This window comes from Polyodon spathula, chromosome 23 (genome assembly GCF_017654505.1).
Source record: "Polyodon spathula isolate WHYD16114869_AA chromosome 23, ASM1765450v1, whole genome shotgun sequence".
Lineage (NCBI taxonomy): Eukaryota > Metazoa > Chordata > Actinopteri > Acipenseriformes > Polyodontidae > Polyodon > Polyodon spathula.
Window position 1 is genome coordinate 10,407,198 of NC_054556.1, and position 23,561 is coordinate 10,430,758.

General features: G+C 39.2%; 1 protein-coding gene across 1 annotated transcript in view; it reads right to left on the minus strand.

Moving 5' to 3' along the window:
- Positions 1-2,192: 2,192 nt before the first annotated feature.
- The window catches only part of LOC121297667 (semaphorin-3D-like), a 46,201-nt gene continuing 24,832 nt past the window's right edge, over positions 2,193-23,561 (minus strand). The window contains exons 3-18 of the mRNA XM_041224097.1: positions 12,705-12,865; positions 12,273-12,335; positions 11,927-12,046; positions 11,396-11,489; positions 10,982-11,110; positions 10,562-10,704; positions 9,362-9,476; positions 8,270-8,339; positions 7,869-8,013; positions 7,342-7,564; positions 7,051-7,139; positions 6,625-6,666; positions 5,726-5,883; positions 5,477-5,541; positions 4,747-4,880; positions 2,193-4,226 (exon numbers count right to left, since the gene is read on the minus strand). Of these exons, the coding sequence (XP_041080031.1) occupies positions 3,813-4,226; positions 4,747-4,880; positions 5,477-5,541; positions 5,726-5,883; positions 6,625-6,666; positions 7,051-7,139; positions 7,342-7,564; positions 7,869-8,013; positions 8,270-8,339; positions 9,362-9,476; positions 10,562-10,704; positions 10,982-11,110; positions 11,396-11,489; positions 11,927-12,046; positions 12,273-12,335; positions 12,705-12,865 (2,165 nt within the window). The 3' untranslated portion in view covers positions 2,193-3,812. The remainder of the gene's footprint in view (positions 4,227-4,746; positions 4,881-5,476; positions 5,542-5,725; positions 5,884-6,624; positions 6,667-7,050; positions 7,140-7,341; positions 7,565-7,868; positions 8,014-8,269; positions 8,340-9,361; positions 9,477-10,561; positions 10,705-10,981; positions 11,111-11,395; positions 11,490-11,926; positions 12,047-12,272; positions 12,336-12,704; positions 12,866-23,561) is intronic.

Below are 23,561 nucleotides of genomic sequence, written 5' to 3' on the forward strand. Positions count from 1 at the left end.
CTAGTTTAACTTTTCAAGTTCTCTACGCTAGTATTACTTTCATATCGGTAAACTGTAATGAAAATATCAAGCACAAACAAGTAGTGTGGTTGCGCACTGCAATAGGGTATCGCACCATTACCCCGCTAATACAGCTACAAATGAGCACAAATCACTGTTAGGAGAGTTCAAAGAAATAGCTTTTTATTTACCATCAGGAAGTCTTAGTACTATCTGTGTTACCGATTTCAGAAAACCCGGATTTATTAATTAATCGTGATGTATTTAATATATTTCATTCAAAAGCTGCAACCCCTGTAGCAAGTTAATCACAGCCATGGTGAGCAGGACAGAAACAGCAGTGGTTCTCAACCTTTTCTGATTACTGTACCTCTTTATTTTGTCTGGTTAATCTTGAGTTTCCCCATCGCAGAGAGAAGCATCAAGCTGAGGCGAGTCGCGCTAACCACTCGGTGTTTCCAAACACAGAGACAAGAGAGAATGCATGTTCTGTTAGGGAGGTGTTCACTTCAGCTCACAATTCAAACAAGAGAAGCCAGTGCTTCTCTGAGTATAACGCAGTGCAACCACTGCACAGAAGGATTTTCTTTTCTGAACCAAGCTGTGACACCGTTCGCTCTCCCTGTCATCGATGCGGCCCCGTCAGAGGAGACATATTTCAACGAATTGCAACGCAAACTGTTCAGAGAAAAAAAAAATCATTAATCAGGTTACAATTTCCTCTCCTTTCTCTTTTGCTTTTAAACTTTTGCTGAGCTGTATATGCTCCTCAATGTTGGCACTTATATTGTCAGTGTATCGAACGAAAGCGATAAACTCTGCTTCCCCACTAACATTTATAGATTCATCAAGTTAAGGGCAAATGTAGTAGCCACTTTGAAGTTTTTTTTACAGCTTATGAGACAATGTCCTCAACCATGTCGTCGATCCTATGACAAATGGTGTCATTTGACAAGGGTACTTTCTTGAGTGTCTGCCGCTGTTTTTATCAAACATGTTCTCTGCTAGCGCCAGAGGCCGGCAAAATTAATTCCTCTGCAATTGCGTGTGGCTTCTTTGATTTTGCAACAAGCAGCAAGACCGCATATTACGCCTCAAGTGCTTTGGCTGAGGTAGGCTTTGTGCATTGTGAACTACAAGTCCAGAACTCTGAAAGTTTTCTTAAAAAAAAAAAAAAAACTGCTGGCTTACTGACACGTGCGGGGTGTTTTGTGTTCAGATGTTGTACATGCGCTGGCTTCATGCTGCTATTTGACAATATTTCTTCACAGAAGAAACAACGGTTGAGGTGGATCCAAATCTGATGTAATCATCACGGAATATGGTCTTTTGTTTCTGTTCTCACTTTTTGGGGGTTTTCCAAATCCGATGTATTGGTTTCACTGCTACTGCTCCGAGCACCACATTTTACAAATGCATCCATTTCGCCAGAAGCTAGCTAGCTAATTAGCTTAAAGTATTCAAAAGCACAATTGTCACATGCTGTGTGCGTGTTTCCAAACTAGCTAACTGACGTCGCCTTACCAGTTACCCTGGTTACAAACGTACTCCCAAGGAGACGATCACGTACCCCCAGAGTTGATAGCAGGCACTCCGTTTTTACGTAGGTGCTTCAATATACAACACAGAACATATTCTTTATTATTATTGTTATTATTATTATTATTATTATTATTATTATTATTATTATTACGAACAAAAATATCAACAGAAAACAATGTTATAATGCTACAAGTACAGGTAAAACATGTTTTAAAGCCTTGGTTGTTATTACTCCTTTGACTATAATTCTAGGGAGGGATAAGAATCGCTTTAAAATTCGTCTTGGCACCTAAGTCTTTTCCACACTGGCACTCCTTCCCGGGTTCTGGCCACCTGGGTCACAATTCCGCGTGGTGTAAAACTATGTACCTGGGTCGCACCCGGGTTGACCCGGACCCTATCGAGCCACCTCAAGATGTGGGTCGACGCAGTTTTGACCCGGGTTGAGTGAGACAAAATGCACGTTGACCGTTCGTAAGCCGTCACGCCTGCGTGAAAGTTTCACTTCCGCAAGGAACGTTTCTGTTTAGCCATGTTTTTGTTTGACACATGAGCCAGATTGCAGCAGGGATGAAGAAACATTTGCTGTAATCAACATTTGGGCCGACGGTTCAATCCAGAGAAGCTTGGATGGAAGCATCTGTAACAAGCTGCTTCCGGGGCATTGATACGGGCTTTGTGCACTTGCGTCTGTCACCCGGGTCAGCCCCGCTTTATCAAATGCAGTGTGAAATCACATAGCCGCCCCGCACACACCGGATCGTGACCCGGGTAGGTTCTAATCCCTGTAGAGCGTGCCAGTGTGAAAGGGGATTTATTAGTTTTATACATTATCGCTGGTTCCCTTTTTACTGCTGAATAGCATCTGGTTTTGCACTTTGTTTTATACTTTGATCATTGTTATTTTAATATTTCTAGTGTTAAAGATAAAATAAAAAACTGCCTCCTTCCTGCGTCTTTGCTGTTGATTGGACCACGATCTGATAGCTGCTGACGGGATGCAGCTGCAACGTTTGTAGTTATTTGAATATCCAAAAATAATGTTATTTGTTTCCTGAGAAGAGGTAAGATACTTGATTTGAAAGACTAGGACTCATTTAATATCAGATCAGATATTTGAAATACAAGTAAATTAAGTGTGACCTTGGCAGTAAATGTACCACTTGGCAAAACTTGAGGGTAATAGTTTAATTTACATAGCTTTATTTTTACATACATTTTCAAACAATATTCATTTAAACTTGGCTCACAAACAGATAATATTTTGTAGGCCTAAATGACAGAGCAGAATATGTTACCCAGTCCAGACTGAAATAAGAGACAGACACACTTTCTATTCTCTTGTTTATGGTAGATACACATTAAACATGTAAGTGCTCACGCCATTTGTTGAAGCATGCTAATAATTATGATTTTATTGTGCTTTTCCACAAACTAAGTATGTAAAAATAAAGCCACAGAATGGTATATTACCACTGTAATAAAAACAATAAAAAGATGTCCATCATCCTTGTTCCAGTTTGTGTGCATTATAAATTCTGGGTCCACTTGATGTATTATCTTCAGGTCACACCTGTGAAGAAAATTCCAGAAACTGCTGGTGAGCTGGTAGAATTCTTGAACAAGCAGTGCAGTCGCATGACTAGGTAAAAAAAAAAAAAAAAAAAACTACCAGCTTCTACCAGTGCTTTGGTCATTTGTTTGTTTTCAGAACTGCCTGATTGTTGACCGCGCATGTAAGACATATACAGTCACATGAAAACAATTCTGAAGAAGAAAAAATTAGTTCCTTGTGTGACAGTGTGACAAAGCCATCATAATATGTTTCAGTACTTAATAACATAGAGTACTACCTGTCTCTTTTGTGTTACTTCTTTCTATATTTAGGTATGACTAATAAAAACAGGAAAATGTTGAGGATTGCATCCCACAGAGGTGCATATGACATAAAAATACATTTTTCCTATATTGGAATATAGACAGATATCCTATTAAACTTAGAAACTTGGGCCATGATTAGCAACCTCCTTATTTCATGCTATAGCAAGTTCTTTTTTTACAGCACAATACACATTCATTAAGCACCTTTCACAGACAAGCATTTCAAGGTGCTATCCTCTTCATAGTAATACAGATTTACAAGCAAGGATATAAGCCTGATCTAATAAATAAGTTGCTTTTGAATTTGGACTCTTCAGTTGGACTGCAGGGTTTGCAAGCAGTTGATCATCTGAACTAGTTGTGTGTAAGGGGACAAAAACCCTGGCTTTTCACTCAGTCCTCGGATGCCTGCGCACTCTGCCCTTTCTGTTCTCCAGTGCTTGTTTCCACTTTAAATTGGGCATTTTCTGCCTGCGCTTTGCTCTGTGCCAGATTTGGTCACAGTACTCATCAGCAGTCATTCCAGAGACGCTCAGCTGCATGTAGTCCTTGTAATGCAGATGACTCTGTCCAAGGGGGGTGGGTCCTTGTCTAACCCCGCCCACTACTCTATTCTCAGCCCCACCCCTGCTGGGTGGAGCACCGATATGCTTGTGCTCAATGATGCGGAGACTGTAGCGAGCAATGGTGTGGGAGAAGGAGAGCTCCTCAGCCAGGCAGGAGTAAATGCCAGCGTCATGTGTCACCAGCTGGTGAATAAGAATGCCATGCTCCATATACACAATCCGATCATCGTCTTTTAACTGCAAAACAGATAGTAAAATAGTTAGACTCCTAGGGTTACTTTACTCATGCTTTCGTCACATCCCTCAAATCAATAGAGAGAGAATTAAACAGTCAAGAGAAGGCACTATTCGACTCTAAAATATGTTCCTTTACCACAGGCTAAACTGAGTGTAATGTTGGAACTTATCTCCATTTAAAGGGAGTCGGTTTAGAAATAGCCCAGAGGAAGGTGCTAATAATAAATGATTATTAGGGGAAATCTAATTTTGTTGCACATCAGTGGTGGTCATTTCCAAAAACTCACTTCAGAAATTCTGCTTGGCAGGCTTTTCAAAAGCAGCCCCCATTGGTTGAAAAAAAGCTTATTATTAACAAATCTAAATATAAACAGCAACAGAGAACTATATAAAACACACAGAATAGGATATAAACAGGTAATAAATGACATACAAATTACATGTAGATGATATAAAGTATTTCTTATAAAACAGAGGTCTGGGGGAGAGCCTTCTATAGATACCTAAGCATGGTGCTCACCTCTTGGCTGTGGTCTGCTCTGGGGTGCTGTACAGTCCACCGGATGCTGGTTTGCTGAGACCTGGGGACACATTCCAGGTAGGTGGAGTTGGTCTCCACTCCATATATCACCTTCTCTTCAGCAACATCAAAGCCTGGAAGAAAAACCATGTCACGTTATACATCTCAACAGGCATTACTGGCTGTTACAGAAAAGGTCTCTCATCCAAAGTAAAGGTATTATCCATCATTTAAAGTGGTAGGATCATGTTCAATGCTACTCCCAATGAATGTGGAGAGCTACGGTGGCACAAAGTATCGTATTAAAAGCAAGTGTTCTCCTTATCAACACTAGGTGGCAATCATGATTCAATGATTCAAGCAGGGCTATACCATAAGGGAAGCTAAACTATCAAAGAGAGCAATGAGCAACAGGTATAACATTGTATTTTAGATTATGTTTCAGTATGTTATGGTATACTATTTAACAATTATCGTAGTCTCATTTCCCAGTTTAGTTGTACTGAGATAATTATATGACAATTCAAAAATACATCATACATGATTTAAAATGATCTGTTATAATTGTCCTATATCTGTCTATCGCTATGCAATGCTATATATATATATATATAAAATGCCACTTTTTTTTTTTTTTTAAATAATGTCTTAACCCAGAATCGTCCCTTTGCTGTGCTTGTTTAGTAACAGAGGAATATAAAATGTTATGGAAACATCAAGTGAGAATTACCATCTCCAATGTCCTGGCACTGGCTCCTGGGGTCACCGTGCTTAACATCTTGTCTCCGGGCACGTCTGCATCAAGGAAAAAAAAACAAACAAGCAAAATATGACAAATTCATGAATTATATAACAATCCTTCTTGATTACCTGCACCTAAACCCTGCTATATTAGGGTTTAACCTTAATTTGACAGCATAAAACCCTACAACTCTAAAATGAGATGCTCCACTCTGCATTTGGTTGAGAACGTGCTCACCTCTTGTTGGTTGGGAAGTACCTGCTGCAGGAGCTGCCATCCCAGGCACAGTAGGGGTCTCTGGACAGGCAGCAATCTGCACAAGCTTTCCCATAGAGACCACAGCGATGCAGGGAGACCTGGGCCACACCGGAGACGCTGCTCACATACAGCTGTTGCTGCAGAGAAAAGGGTCAGAGTCACGCTGAAACCAACACAGAGAAACCTGCCTGAGGGCATCCAGTGCCAGCGCTGGATTTGAATAACCTGTTAACCCTTTTTATACTGGATACTCCGAGACCAGAGCTGTCTAAAATTTTTGTCTGAAAGAGCCATATCGATGATGCTTCAGTTTAAAAGCTCTTAAACAACATTTGTGTTTGCCCTCTGACTTGCTTCTACAAAAAGACCAGAATGTCTGTATTGTGGGGCCGAATGACCCATATATGGCTCAAGAGCCATCTGTTGGACTTTTATCTCAGTTATAACACAAAGCAATCTTTTGTTGGTGCAGTAAAACAGTGAATCAGGGGATTGTGAATAAAAGGTGAGGTTAGAAGTCCAAACTAAGACAAATACATCAGTGATAGCCATAAATGTTTATTTCCAAATTTTCCAGTGGTAGCATTTAGCCACCAGGTGGTGCCATTCACAAATCATTTTACTTCAGTTTCCACTGCTAAGTTTTGCCATTATTTTTAAGTGACCCCTCCTCAATTTGTTACAATAGTAGGTGCCCCTCTATAGAGAAAGCTGTTGTTTTGAAAGAAGCTCCAAGTATACCCAAGTTGCCATTCACCATCTTAGCCAACTGAAGCTGTGAGACCTTACAGTATGTTTCTTGATAGTTGTTTAACATTACCAGTTTGCTTTTCCTTCTACAAAAATAGCATTGCAAACAGTCTTCAGCAGTTACCTACCCATTTTGTAGAAAGCTTCATGTTAAGGATAGGGGTCGGGTTCTAGTAAAAATAGAAACAAAAAGATCAAGTTGCTTTATATATATATATATATATATATATATATATATATATATATATATATATATATATATATATATATACACACACACACTACACAGGAGAAGAACTAGAAATAAACATTCATTTTCTCCATGGCCTGAAAACCTGATTGACCAATGGAACCTTCTAGATTAAATATATCCACAATTAGATTGAAGTACAGTCAATAAATGTTTTACTGAAATAAAAACAAGAGTTCTGTAAAATAACTTAAGCAGTTACCATATAAAAGGTGTTTTCACTTGCATTTTCAGTTTCATTTACCAGCATACATTTCAAACCCAAGGAATTCCACCCCCACCCCCACCCGACGATGGCAGTTACCTGAAAAACACTAAGCTCCTCCAGCACGACCTCCTCTGACTGCCAGCTCTCTTTGGGGATGGAGATCACCTTCAGCACTTTGCCATCATCTGGGGGAAAAAACAGCATTACTATCACAGCTAATAGACAGTCATCTCCTATTTATAGTTCACCTTCTTAGGTAAGACAAAAGAGAAACATTACAACAAAAAGTACAATTAGAACATGTTGTCAATATTTTGAGCTACTTTATTTGGTATACTAAGTGTACACCTAAGATAATATTTAAAACACTAAATTGTCAAGACCCACCAGTTGCCAGATACAAGACGTTATACTGTCCATCTTCTGCCTCCACTCTGTCCACCACTACCTTCTTGAGCAGGTAGGGGGCGCCAGTCCTCACGAAGACCGGCTTCCTGTTGAGAGGGTGGACCACCTCCCACATGAGCTGATGCCCTCGCATGAAGCTGATGACGTCGTCTGGAAAGTCCTGCGTTGACTTGTGTAAGGGGTCATAGGTCTCGCTTGGACACTAGAATCAGGAGGAGGAAAAATGATGTGGTTGAATTACAGAAGCAAGGGTAGAGAGCTTTTCCTATATAAAAATTGAATATGCTTCTGCCATGGTGTTTTTGACAAACCATGATGGATACCCTAACCCTAACCCTTTCTATTCCACAAGTAATGGGACTCTATGCCCTTTTCACTTGCTTCATATAGTGTTTTACAACAGCAGTGTATTAACTGAAAGCGGAACTCAATAACTGGAACTCACAACTACTTCAAATACAGCCGAAGCATTTCTAACCCCTATCCCTCTTGTATGTTAGACTCACAGTGCCCGGTCTGGGGTATGGGATCCTTCCTTTATACTCTACCCAGCGGTAGTCCAGCCCCTCCTTGTGTGCGAAAGGCCCACTGAAGGCAGCGCGGATGGAGGCCATGGAGTAAATACAGACAGCTGAGCCTTTGAACACAGCGCTAGGGAGAGAGAGGAGGAACTTCATAAAGCTTTTACCAAACATTTACAAAATGTATTACTAACGGGAGTGCTACCAGTGGGTTATTTCCTTTATATCACAATGGTTAGACAATTTGGCCACAACTTAAAATACACACAATGAACATTATTGCGTAGAGCTGGCAAGACATTCTATTTCAGAGTTTTAACACACTGCAGCTTTAAGTTATAAAGCCCAATTTTATATGCCATGTCAGTGCTCTGTGTCTCACTGACCTGGAGGCAGAGAACACACCAAACACAAGGGGGTTTTGTTCATCTCTTGTCTCAAGCAGGAAGATGTCCTCTGGAAAAAACAAATAAAGTGAGTCTCACAGTATCATAACTGCGATTATCTAGAGCACCCAGGGCTAAGGATATAAAGATATGTTCCCAACATGTAATTAACGGGTCTTGAGCCAGAACCCCGGGCGGCCTGGTTCAAACTCAAGCCAAACATTGACCTTTTTACACTGTGGAAGAATTCTGCTTTCACTGATACGTGCTTTGGTGAAATGAGGAAGTAGAACTAGGATTCATTTATAGTCTTCAGTATGTGTAATGCTCTACTGATAAATGGCAGATGCATTTTAATGTGTATTTGAATGTCTTATTTAGCTTAATGGTATTTTTTTATGTACCATGTTAATTCAAAAGAAACATACTACAAGCTTTATGAAGCTACAAGTTTCTAATAAAAATAAATGAAAGTGGTCGCAGCTAGCACTTACTATTGCATAAACCATACTTGCCATGCATTTCCATTAGCTAAATAGATCTTACACACTGCTGTCCTTACTGTAAGGAAGTCTGTTTCTGTTACACTTGGTAGGTCATTTCACCTCAACAGTAACTTCAGGGTGAAAGCAGGCTACTGACTGAAAGCATGACAGTCAACAGGGGAAGCAGCTTTAGTTAAAGACAAGTAAGAAGTTTGAAGGAGTGGGGACAATTTTACTGACCAAGAAATTACAACACATAATGTAAAAGCTTGCTAATAGAGATTTATATAACCTAGCACAGTGCAAGATATCATACTGCATATTATACTATATTTTTAATAGACTGCAATTTCTTTTTTTTCAGTACAAACAAAATCCCAACTACCACCTAAGAAACAAAGAAATAAAACAATAAAAATAAGTAAGTATGTATAATACTCTAAACTGGAAACGCATTGGCAGTTCATACTGTAGGAATTCATATTGCATTGCAATAATAATCTTTTCATACAGCGTTTACAGAGCTGAGTGGACTATTTCAACTCTCTGTAGTCGTTTGAGAGACTGATTAGAGCCTTAGATCCCTGAATCATTCCCGCACACCTACCAAGTTCATCAAAGTACGTGTACCTCTCTTCAGGCCCTGGGACTGAGCACACCAGCCGGGCTTTCAGAAACGTGGTCCATCTGTTGATCAGGCTCCGCTTTCCACCAACATCATTCTGAAAATGAGACACACCAAGTGAGCCGCATGGGGATGCTTTGGCGCAATACCTCAGGGCAGCTGTAATCTGTGAGCAATGCCAGGATATAGAAAACTGAATATTAAGTGTGTGGGGGATACTGCACAGAAATAATTAGTAAAATAGGTGAGTACAGCAGTACAGTGTACCAAGGGATACCAGGGGATTCCAAGCACAATAAGTCATGAATGAGCGCAGGATACATGAGAGTACTGATGTCAGGCATACAGTACAACAGCACACACAGTTCAGGGTCTGTTCACTATATTCTCGCACAGTTTGGCTTTATGTGCACTTTAAAAACAGATCTTGCTGGTCTTTGTTTACATTTCCCAAAAATGTGTTTTAGCTGAGGTGACATATCCTCTCCCCTTGAAACCTGCCCTCCACTTACAGCATGTCAGTCTGTGTGCGTTACAGGCTCCTGTTATTACTCACCCCAGTAAGAATGACATATGTAAGCTGTTTTAGAAAGCAAAACACAAACAAACCAAAAAAAAAAATGGGGGTAGCTTTTTTTTTTTTTTTTGTTCAAATCGTGTGTTTGTTACACTGAAACTGTTTTATAGCTATTGAACTGCATTTTTAACATGGATGTATAGGACAATATACCGTTCCGTCAAAATACCAGCTACAATTGGAATGACATTCAAAGAAAAGGGATGTTAAGATGTAAAGTTAACTCTTTTTTTCTAGAAACAAATTAATGGTCAGGTGGCTGTTATATCATTTGTAATACGTCAAGTGAGAAACCACTAACACTATTAAAAAATAGCAGTTTAATACATTTATTTTGCCGTACAATCTAGCAACCTCAGAGATAATCTCTGTACTTACATGTATATACAATTGTGAGGTATAATTATCTCCTTAAAAACATATTTAAAAAATGAATTGTTACAGTGTTGCTGTATACAGTACAGTTACACAGAATACACTTCAAACATGCAAAACATGTGAACCACATTAAAATATAATATGTATTTCATAATATTTTGAAGAAGCAAATTATTCGCACAGCGACACTCCAAAGATGCATAAAAATATGATGTTAATAGTATTACCTTGCAGACTCGGGCCACCCTGGTGTAGATACGCTTGTCCCACTGGTTGGACTCCACAGCTGTCTCCTTGAAGAAGAAGTACACCTTATCATCATCAGGGCTGTGGGTGTCAGGGATACAGTAGGAACCAATGAACTTGGGGTCTTAATGAAAGAAAGAGAAACAAGCAGGTTGCAATACTGCAGTTTTCATACAAGAGATACCCACCCTGTCAGTATCAAGAGCTTCCATCAGTTTACATATTTTGAAGACAGGACCAAAGATCAAATCAGTGACAAATATTCAAGCCGATGTCTTTATATCCGTTATATAAAATGATTTTTGAATGCAGATCACCAAGGACTGATCCCATTATACGACTGACTGAAGCTGAATTTGACCCCTCCCAGTGGGGCTGCAACCACCTAATTCCCTCCTCACCATTGAGCCAGTGGTCTTGATCGGCTTCGGTCCGGATGTAGTGTTGGCTGCTTCCTTGGATGGCGGTCTGGAACAGGGCTGCATTTGTACCCATGAAGTCCACTGATGTTCCAGCATAGAGCTTCTCATCTGAGTGCAAGTACAGCAACTACTGTTATACAGCATGCACTAACAATGACACATTTTAAAATCCCAACTGTACCACCTAAATAACAAACCTCACTACTGAACCATGCATTAACTGTAAGGGCTCTAGTATTGCAGTTCAGGTTGCGTTACAGTGTGAAGAAATCTAAACAATTTATAGTACTTGGAGGCCTTTAGCTCTTATATGTTCCCTAAAAATGGAAAGCCTGTCACTTTAAAACTTTTGCAATAATTTATGATTATGTGGATAGTCCCTTAATCACTTACCAGCGAGCACTGCAGTGAATGGCTCCAGGGGACTGTAAGGACATTTCCCCCGGCCTGACTCCACTAAATGAGGGATGAGGAGAAAAGTAGGCTTCTGGGAAAGACAAAAGCGTGTGTCACAATGTGCTTTGGAATATGGGTGTCTAGCAACCAAAATTATGAAGAAGATCAGCACCTGAAAGAGACATTTCCTATGAGATATAACAGCTGCTTGCAGCTTCAAAACATGGAACACCATATATTTGTGTGTGTATAAACAAGAGTCAAAATTGTGAATAAAGCTGCTACTAACAACAGGATAGTGATTTCAGGTTATTACCTGGCACGGTTACAACCTTAGCTGCACTATGTCTACCAGAAACATAATTATTGAATATATTATATAAAAAGCTCTTACCAAATCTTAACTCGTCAATTCATACTGTGGGTGCAGCCATGGCAGCCAGCAAGCAACTCCAAAAGTCAAAAGAACAAAAAACAGTCCATTTTCCATACCCCCGTTAGAGTGATGAGAGGAACGGTCTTTCTTACCTCGGAGCTGTGGCCTAGGTCGATGAAGGCACAGACTGGGTGAAAGGCTCCTGTTCCACATGCGTACACATGGGTCTTGTTAAAGTGCTGGAGGAGCCGAATGAAATTGGCACATTCTGTCTATGAAAACATGGAAAACAATGTAAGTGCCTGCTATTCAGATCGTTAATATTGGACAAGTAATCTTACAAAGATCCAAGGAGACTTTTTAAAGTCACCCGTTTTCTAGAAACTGTGTCTTCTCTCCTAGTCTGTTTGATCCCATCATCTTATGAGTCAGAAAAGGAGATTTAGCCATGCTCATAATAAACGTTATTATTAACGGTAACATCTGTTCATTTCTTACCTCTGCATTCTTCCCTGCCAGTTTGCAGTGTTCAACGTGATCTTTTGCAGCTGGCCAATAAATCTACAAGACAAAAAAAAAAAAAAACTTTTGGATTTTGCGATGAGGGGGTTGATTAGAGTTTGCAAATCAGAGATGGCATTTGACACAGTTCAGTTGAACCTACAGTTATTTGACCTGAGTAACAGGATAACAGTGTATTTACACACCTTCATGTGCTCCAACAGGAAACTGACTATTGGGGAAAAGCCAGACTACCCCAAACCTAGAAGCCTTGAACAGACCTTATTTAAGTTTAAAAGTTTAAATAATTAAAAGTTACTTTTACTATATTTTGTTTAAGTTCATGTTACATTATTGTATGTGTATGTTCTCCTTTCCAGCTTTTACAGATTCTGTATCTGGTCTCCTCTCTGTTACCCTGGCACCGACCTTGTCTGGACTTTCATTCCAGTTGTCTGATCGGAATAGAAAGATGTGGTTTTTAGCTCCAGCCAAAAGCCACCCCCGGTCCTCATCCAATAGGAGAGCCTGGTAGCTGGAGCTGTTTATGGAACCTATGATGACAGTGGAACTGTTGGATGTCTGCAGATCTGAGAAATGAAAAGTAGGAGTAACCTTTAATTAAAGCTTAATGATTATTCTTGTTGATGAAAGAGTTAGCAAATCTCTTGACACTAAAATAGAAAGCTGTTTTGCTGTGTAACTCTGCATATAGTACCAGTCAGGTATTGCATTGATTACAGTGTTTTAATTAATAACATCAGAAGCTACTACTGTACACTACTATACACGTAGGCTTATAACTACAACATATTGCAATATACAAACTGCAAATATAGTGGTTCCCGAGTGGCGCATCTGGTAAAGGCTCTTCGCGTGGAGTGTAGGATGCACCCTATAGCCTGTTCCAGACCATTCCACTGCTGATCGTGGACGGGAGATCCCAGGGGGCAATGCACAACTGGCCGAGCGCCACCCAGGGGGGGCTTAGTCTCGGCCAGGTTGTTGTTTGTGATATTATCAGGAGCTTACATCGACTCCCAGTAGAGATAAGCAGAGGGTGACATTAAGTGAATTTGACTGTATTATTATTACTAATACTTGTACTATTGTTCATAACTCTATACAGATTACAAGGCTTTAAATGTCATTTTACCGGACTCCGTGTTACACATGTTGCTGGCGATGCACAACCAAATAAAGAAATAACACCAACAGAGGTCATTGAAGGAGATATTCATCAAACAGCTACAGAATACATTAGAACATAACTCTAATACAAATCAGTCATTCCCCATTTAAAAAAAATCATAAATATAAATGAAAAAAGGTATTTCAAATGGCCAGTTGACTTGACCAAAGAGGGAACTTTGACTGTTTCAAGCAAATTATCAAATCAATAAAAGGCAACCAATTGGGATGAGTGAAGGCAGCAAAATGAATGTGTTTAACTTGATGCAAATATTTCAAAAGTAGCAGACTGGCCACTTTAGGAATAAGTGTGTCCAGGCCCAGCTGTATTAAAGCTTGGAGAAACTCAGCTGGGGCACTTCAGTTAAACAAGGCAGAAGAAAATCATGGGAATTAACCCCATGTCAGTTTCAGTCAGCATACTGTTCCTCTACGATTCTCAGGGGATTTCTTCTGGCAGTTAAACGAAGTGCATGTCATTTTCATTCTCAAGAGGTTTTTGGACTTTCATTTAGATGAGTGGATTGTTTTTTGTGCCTGTACTGCGGTAACTAGGAAAATTGGTACCGTAGTCATAAAATCCATTGTGTTTTACATTTTTAGAACAAAGTCATTGAGGGAGATATCCAAGCATATTTAGATAAAAGTGTATTATTTCATCCAGTGAATTTGAAAGTAATGTCTCAGAAGACAAAAACCACCTCCAACAGTCTCGGACAGTCTACGGTGTTATCTGCTTAACAATGGCTCAGTGCATTACAACAAAAGGCTCTGTACTAAATCAGTATAGTTTTTCTTTCTAATTATTATTGTCAGCTGGTGATATCACACAGCTGAAAACAGTGTCAAAGTATTTCATTTTTATTTAATAATAAGAGCTGCATTATCAGTTCTAAATAGGCAAATTCAACAGTTTTAATAAAGATTGATCCTGGAAATAGTGTTCCTTTCCAAGCAATTTGAAAAGCTCTTAACCATAAGCTTCTCAAAACTGTGAGGCTGTCATTGCTGCTCTTAGCTTTGCTAAGATTTGCAAATGAAGATAAATAGATGAGAGATGTGGGCAACCCTCAATAGTGATGATGAAGTATCTTCTCCACAGCCCTTCCAATGAAAGTGTGATGACAGAGATTTACATTCCAGCGTTCCTGGACACAAAATACCCTTTTAACTGCATTTTCAAATACCAAGCACTTCACCCTTCCATAGGGGTTCCAGCACGCCCCTATTTATTAGCCAGGACAGTGACATTAATACCAAGTCCAAGTGCTTGCCATGCCTCTGCAAGTTCTAAAAAATAGGTTAAGTGGATAACATGGAATGTCACATACAAGTTGCTTAAAAACAACCTCTCGGATCCCAGCAAAACGTTGTCACGAACCGAAAGTTGCCAAAAGCGATATTTACCATAAAACAAAGCAAGTTACATTTCTGCATTTTCCGGAATTGTTCCTTGTATGTACATACGTTTTCCAGTGCAGTATAACCCCAATGCTGGAGGGAGTCTCACCCCCACTAGAGGATTTTAAAACAATATATAAAACTGGTACTGTAACTGCTTGTGTATGTGTTATATCAACAATTGCTGACATTATGTTCTCAAAAACAGATGGTAACTCTCAAATAACCACAAAACAGATACATCCAGCCTGTAAGGCGGTCACTGGCTCCTTCATCAAACTAAATCCATGTTTAAAAATAGACAAACGAGAACATTTACCAGCAACAAGCACGACACTGTTTGTCAAGACTTTAATTCTGTTAATGGAAGACTTAATGTTATCGAGTTGCTGTCCTCCGATTGGTTTAGCCCCCACCCTCAGAGAGACTCATTGTCCAATTGGAACATAACCCTGATACCCACAGAGTGGATAAGGTCAGAGGTGAGTATTCAGTGACAGTATTTTAAATATGGCCTGAGCAACTTGTCTGGGTGAAACTTCTTTGGCCACCCACAAACCTTTATAAGTAATTGATAGAACTTCTACTAACCAAAAGTGTTGGATTACCAGCAGTTGTTTTACTGTTTACTTTAGAAAGAGATTGAGAGATAGGAAGAGGTAAATATCAAAATGTGTCACAGTTTATAAGCCTGCTACATATTATATATATAGTGCAAACATATTATCCCCTGTATGTCACACATATCTATTTTGCAAACTATGGATACAAACTATGGATGGGCAATTCCATTTGCTCTTGCATTAAGTTTGTAATAAAATCATGCATTTACGAGATTGTACTTCAGTTCATTTTATTTTAAGATAATTTATCTATCTTTGTATCTTTTACACAAACATATTATACATTTAATTTTACAGTCTTCTGTGTAGGTTCATGATGGAATAAACATTGTCTGTAGTTCATTTAGATTTCCAGGTTGACTGGAAAAAAAACACTGTTATATTGTATCTAGCCAGTGCATATACTAAGCTGGGGAAAGGAAAAAGGTTTCAATGTTTTTTCAGGCCGGGTTGGATCAGGATCTAATAACAAGAATTTTACATTGGCTCGGGTTGGGTCTGGTAAATAATTATCGGTTTGTGGTCGGGTCAAGTTGATTAATTTGGACCCATGAAGGCCTCTAGTGCACAAGTCTTGAGTAATAAACAGAGGGAAAGTGCAACGGGAAGTCACATTTCTTAGACAGGAATAACACAATCGTAATGGATAAAACTAGCAGAAAACAAGCCACTGTATGTCTAATGTTTAATAAGGGGCTTATGTCCAGTTTGTTTTGTCTGAGTTTTCCAATGGAAATATTCCAAGTCTTTCACCTGTGAAATATAACCTGTGAGTGCATGGGAAACGAATGCCGAGTTCAGCTCTGCAGGCACTAATTAAGAGACTTGCACTCAGCTCATTTGATAAGAGGTAATCCCTTTCGCCTCTCGTTCTTGACATCCGAGACCCCTTGAGCCTGTGGTTTTCTTAACCTTCATACCCCTTTGCCAAGCACACACAAACATGGAAATATTCCCTTTGAAGTTTCCACAAACCCTCCTGGAAACCCCCTTTCCCTCTGGCATACGGTAACCTTGCCTGGTCCCCCAATTAAGCCCAGGGAAGCAACCAAGCCTGTTCCGTGGAACTGGCTAAAACGGCTCCGCTGACTCAGGGTCAGACCCACTTACAATCAGCACATTTCAGACCTATTGCCTAATGTCAAACAGACTGTCCCATCTCTTTTAAAACATTCCTTTTTAGCCTCACTGTCGCCTCGCTTAGTGTCATAGGTTTATTTGTTTGTTTTTGTTTTATATAAATATAGTAATCAGCAATTAAATTTACCCAGTTTTTCTCCCAATTTTAAATGTCCAATTGTATTTAGGCTCAGCTCACCGCTACCACCCCTCTGCTCACTTGGGAGTGGCGAAAATAAACACACGATGTCCTCCTAAGCGTGTGTCATCAGCCGACTGCATCTTTTCACTCTGCAGGCCCATTGTCGTAGGACAACGTAGCTCTGGGTATCTTACAGGCAAGACTGCAGGTGCCCAGCCAGTTTACAGGGGTCGCTGGTGCTCGGTGAGCTGAGGATGCCCTGGCCAACCTACAGTTGGGGTTATCCCAGTCTACACATAGAGCCAATTTGTTTCTCACCCTGGTTCACCTACTCAGCCATGAGGGTTCTCCACACAGTCATCTCCTGCTTGTTGAGATGAAAGAACCAACGAAGGACTGGTTTTATAGCTCCTTTTTAAAGATGTGGCCAGGCTTAATTGATAATTTAAACTAGAAAGGAAGGGGGGAGAAATCAACAAAAAAACAGAAGGGAGACCGCATCAAAACAAGAACAACAACTCAGGTAAGACAACCATTAAATGTATTTATCTAAATGCTAGAAGTATCAGAAACAAAATTCTAGAACTTGAAGCTACTGCACTAACAGGTAACTATGATGTGATAGGTGTTACAGAAACGTGGTTATCTGAGAGTGATGGGGACGAATATAATATTTGTGGGTATACACTGTATAGGAAAGGCAGGCAGGATAGAAGAGGAGGAGGGGTAGCGCTATACATAAGAAACAGTCTTGAAGCCCAGGTGTTAAACCTGGACAAAGAAAATAAAACCGAATCAATATGGGTCAGAATAACGGACAAAAATTCAAAAGGCATAATAATAGGAGCATGCTATAGACCGCCAGATTCAGACGGTGAGCACAATAATCTGTTATACAATGACATTAGAAATGTGTGTAGCAAAGGAGAAGCCATACTAATGGGGGATTTCAACTTCCCCCAAATAAAATGGGAAAACCCGGTGGGTAGGCGAAGGATGAAATAGAAATGGTGGAAATGACAAATGACTGCTTCCTAACACAATTTGTGAAGGCACCCACTAGAGGGGAGGCATGCCTTGATTTAGTCTTTTCAAATAATGAAGATAGAATAACTAAAACAGAGGTCAGAGAACCACTGGCAAACTCAGACCACAACATGGTCTCATTTGAAGTGTTTTTTAAATCCCCAAAAGTAAAGACTAAAGCTAAGGTTTACAATTTTAGAAAAGCAAACTATGAAGGTATGAAACAGAGACTAACAGAAGTAGATTGGAGTAAAATAGAGAAAACACCCACAGAAGAAGGATGGTTGTTCTTCAAAAATGTAGTACTAGAGGCGCAAAACAATTATATCCCTAAAGTAGACAAATCTAAATGTAAAACTAAATTGCCAAAATGGTTTAATAGATCAATTAAAAAAAATATTCAGCGAAAAAAGGCACTTTACAGAGCATTAAAAAAGGACCAAAAAGAAAGTACGCAGAAAGAGTACACAGAACTGCAAACGCAAGTCAAAAAGGAAGTTAGAAAGGCCAAGAGAGAAATAGAAATGAACATTGCTAAGGGAGCTAAAACCAATTCCAAAATGTTTTTCCAATATTACAACAGCAAGAGAACATTCAAAGAGGAGATTAAATGTTTAAGAGATACAAATGGCAAAATCGTAGAGGAAGAAAAAAAAAATAGCAAATATGTTAAATGATTACTTTTCACAAGTTTTTACAAAGGAAGATACTGACAACATGCCCCACATGTCATCCAGTTCCTATCCAGTTTTAAATAACTTTAGCATAACTGAGGCAGAAGTGTTAAAGGGACTAGGAGCTCTTAAAATAAACAAATCCCCTGGGCCGGATGAGATCCTCCCAGTAGTACTCAAAGAAATGAAAGAAGTAATTTACAAACCGCTAACCAAGATCATGCAGCAGTCTCTTGACACAGGGGTGGTACCGACAGACTGGAAAATTGCAAACGTAATACCGATCCACAAAAAGGGAAACAAAACTGAACCAGGTAACTACAGACCAGTAAGCCTGACTTCTATTATATGCAAACTTATGGAAACTATAATAAGATCCAAAATGGAAAATTACCTATATGGTAACAGGGTACTGGGAGACAGTCAACATGGTTTTAGGAAAGGGAGATCGTGCCTAACTAACTTGCTTGATTTTTTTGAGGATGCAACATCGATAATGGATAATTGCAAAGCATATGACATGGTTTATTTAGATTTCCAGAAAGCTTTTGACAAAGTCCCGCACAAAAGATTAATTCTCAAACTGAACGCAGTTGGGATTCAAGGAAACACATGTACATGGATTAGGGAGTGGTTAACATGTAGAAAACAGAAAGTACTGATTAGAGGAAAAACCTCAGAATGGAGTGTGGTAACCAGCGGTGTACCACAGGGATCAGTATTAGGTCCTCTGCTATTCCTAATCTACATTAATGATTTAGATTCTGGTATAGTAAGCAAACTTGTTAAATTTGCAGACGACACAAAAGTAGGAGGAGTGGCAAACACTGTTGCAGCAGCAAAGGTCATTCAAAATGATCTAGACAAGATTCAGAACTGGGCAGACACATGGCAAATGACATTTAATAGAGAAAAGTGTAAGGTACTGCACGCAGGAAATAAAAATGTACATTATAAATATCATATGGGAGATATTGAAATTGGAGAAGGAATCTATGAAAAAGACCTAGGAGTTTTTGTTGACTCAGAAATGTCTTCATCTAGACAATGTGGGGAAGCTATAAAAAAGGCTAACAAGATGCTCGGATACATTGTGAAAAGTGTTGAATTTAAATCAAGGGAAGTAATGTTAAAACTGTACAATGCACTAGTAAGACCTCATCTTGAATATTGTGTGCAGTTCTGGTCACCTCGCTATAAAAAAGATATTGCTGCTCTAGAAAGAGTGCAAAGAAGAGCGACCAGAATTATTCTGGGCTTAAAAGGCATGTCATATGCAGACAGGCTAAAAGAATTGAATCTGTTCAGTCTTGAACAAAGAAGACTACGTGGCGACCTAATTCAAGCATTCAAAATTCTAAAAGGTATTGACAGTGTTGACCCAAGGGACTTTTTCAGCCTGAAAAAAGAAACAAGGACCAGGGGTCACAAATGGAGTTTAGAAAAAGGGGCATTCAGAACAGAAAATAGGAGACACTTTTTTACACAGAGAATTGTGAGGGTCTGGAATCAACTCCCCAGTAATGTTGTTGAAGCTGACACCCTGGGATCCTTCAAGAAGCTGCTTGATGAGATTTTGGGATCAATAAGCTACTAACAACCAAACGAGCAAGATGGGCCGAATGGCCTCCTCTCGTTTGTAAACTTTCTTATGTTCTTATGTTCTTATGTTCTTATAATCAATTAACACCTGGCTACATTCTGCACCTGGATTTGGCAGGGGTGAGATTTTAACCATCGCTGTCAAACTTAAATTTTAAATAAATTCACTTTATTTACAGTCAAAACAACAGTACATCAATAGCATGTGCAGGTCTTCTGCCCAGTCACAATATATCTCTTTCAATGGCAAAGGTGAGATCCAGCCATTCTGAGCCCTCCAGGACATCCCAGGTAGGTAGGCCAGATGGAATTGTGACATCATCAAGATTACATTATTATGGTACAATGATGTCATTCAGCCTAGTTGCAGTTATATTTGAAGATGTTCGAAGCCACTGCTGCATTGGTTTTGAACTGCAGGAAGATAGTTGCCACAGGTCAGCTTTTCAGATTAACAAACACAATTGAAGACATCCAAATACACTTTGGGTGCCATCAAATCCCATTTAGATGTAAGTTGTGTTTTATTTCTATCCTTCTAAGGTATTAGTGCTATATTTACAGTAAAATATGAAATACAACTAAAACTTGTAGATCTCTACAAAGTTGCTACCAATAAATAAATGTGTACAATTATTAAATATATATGTGTAGTATTATATATATATATATATATATATATATATATATATATATATATATATATATATATATATATATATATACCTTCTATGTATCAAAATACATTTTTAAATGCAGACTGTAGTGTTTATACTTTACTTGAGTGTTTATCCTTATGTTGCTTACTGCAAAATTAAAACTAGTTAATATTTTTCAGCTATTTTGTCCACACATGAATAAAGTAAAAACAAACAAACAAACAAAAAATCAGAGAAAATGATTAACATGAAAAGAATTCAATGATTCTTTTTTCTTTCTTTTGGTTTTCAACAAACAGTTGTGAAGTACAATACTGTGCATCTTGACCACTTAACTGATTGTCCAGTTTACTGTACTGTACTTTGCATTTGTTGTTTACGCCATTTGCATTTCGTTTATTTTCTTTTCTTATTTCTATTGGATTTGAGAAAAGGTTAAATACAGAGTCTAAGTTGTCAAATCGAAGCCCGGTGATGCAGGTAGCTGATGAGAAGGTTGCTTGTGCATCTCACATTTCTTGTAGTGTTAAACCAGAGATGGTGGGGCAGGCTCAGGTGGCTTCACAGAGAGAGGAAGAAGTCCCTGACACAATACATCTATGAAACCAAGGGTGCAGTCTTCATTCAAACAATAGTAAAACCTGGCTAGCCCAGAGCAGGTACCAGCAAGCCCAAAGCAGCTATTACAATTCAATGAGCATGGAGGGGCTACACTGGCCGAAAGAAAGGAGCTGTGATAAAGGAATCAGCTGGAACACTCATTGAGTTAGAAATTGAATTGTGTGATTTTGTAGCTTAGGGTCAACAGGGTTTATATATACTGTATAGATATGCCCCCCTAGGTTAGAACTTTTTATAGTGCAGTAGAAGAGGTGTAACGTGAATCTGCCCCTTAGCAGAATGTGACAATAACACTGCTAAAAAAAAACAACAGTCTCAAAGCTCAGTAACTTAGGTTGAATAAATCTCAACTGATAAAACTCTGAAACAAAAGATGATTTGTTGTATACTTTTGAAACTGATACAAGTGAGTAGATTATCTAAAATCAATTTACCAAAATGTACAAAAAAAAAAAAAAAATCAAGCCCATAGAGTACAATGTGCTTTCTTGGTCTAGAATCACAAATATTAAAGAGCCATGAAGGAAAATGCATTACATTTTATCAGGCAGTGTTCTCTACTTTTCATTCCACATAACACAATAACACGATGCAGGCAATTGCTGTGCTGACCTCTTTTAAATGATCACTTGACGGCTGTTGTCATCACAAGGGTCTTTCAAGTTCTTAATCCCGTTCGTTAACAAAGGATGTGTCTGGTTCAATTAGATCAGAAAAGGCAACAACACGTCACCAAAAAACATACTGACCCTTAAGGGCAGGCTGTCCTTGTGCACAAGTCCAGGACCTTACACTTAGGGCAAAGGGCAGGCCAGGACCTAAAGCCAGTACAATGAGTGTGCCCCAGGGAGGGGCTCTGCTCTGCTCAGCTAATGACAGTGCATTCCTCAGGGCTCTGCTGTGGCTGGTCACCTGCTATCGCTTGATAGTTCTAAGTGATATATGCAAAGGTACTATTGAAGTAAACCATGATACATTTATAACAGGAGCTGAGATCCACACACCACATACAAAAGAGTAAAAACTACTATTATTTATTTCACTGAGGGTGGCTTGAACAGTTTGCAATAGAATGCCGTGCCTCACTCACGCAAGCATAAACATCAGACACCGTCCCATCCCACTGGAATAAATATCAGATAATCTGGGTAAATAAACAGGGCTCCAATGAACCGTCACTGTGCTTTACACAAGTGCACCGTTACACTTCATAAAGGCAGGGAAGAATATGGGAGTCTTGGAGGCTGCACGGCAGCAGCACCCTGACTATTAATCTTAGCAAAAAGACAAAGTTATTGGACATTAGAAGAGCAGAGTGTTTAGATCCTAGGACAGAAAATAAATTGTTGCCCCAGGGAACAAAAACAAAAAAAGATTGATATTGAAGAAACAAAGCAGCCACTACAGTTTAGAGGGTGGTGGTACTGGATATATTACTAGGGTATTTTTATTGATAATTAAAAAAAAAAAATGTGTTCCTTAACTTGGGATACTGAGTGAAAGCTTGTTACCTCCCAAAATGGTTACTGCTGCTGCTACTGTGTGAAATGGGTCTGATCATTATACTAAATTGGAATATATTTCTCTGTGTTTTCTAGCAATTACCAAAGCCCATACAGTAGTACTTTGAGACATCCTTATTACTGAGGCCATAACCTTAACAGCTCATAAAGTTCCCAGCACCTGCTCTCCTCTTACTCTTCTCTGCATCCTTGTCTCTCAGGACTTCCAGTCTTGGCCACTCTTCTGAAGCTTCCCCTGCTTTGAGGGCACTGCATTACAACCACAGCACCTCAGTGATTGCCGGTAACTCTCTCTTTTGATGTCCGACTCTGACCCACAGCCTTTGTTTTCTGTCTCTGCTGCTGGGAGACTTTCTTTTGTTCTACCACAAAAAGCCAAAATAATCCTCCCCAACATCAAAATGCTACTTTCCATTTGCAAAGATCAAGCAACACCTCTTCATACAGCAAATGCTTCCCATTGTCTTTCAATATGTTTCCGACACCTATAAATCAACTTCAAGAACACCAGCTGAAAAATGTTCATTACAGTCACTGTTTATAGCATGTATATACACTGGGCCAGGGATGACTTCTGTAAAACCCCATGGTTTAGAGAGAAATTGTTTTGGGAAAACAGTTCCCTTCAGGCTAATAACTTCTTTAGACAGTAGTGTAAATATACTTTAGCTTTGTTTACAGGAGGTGTGGTCAATACTTGTTTAC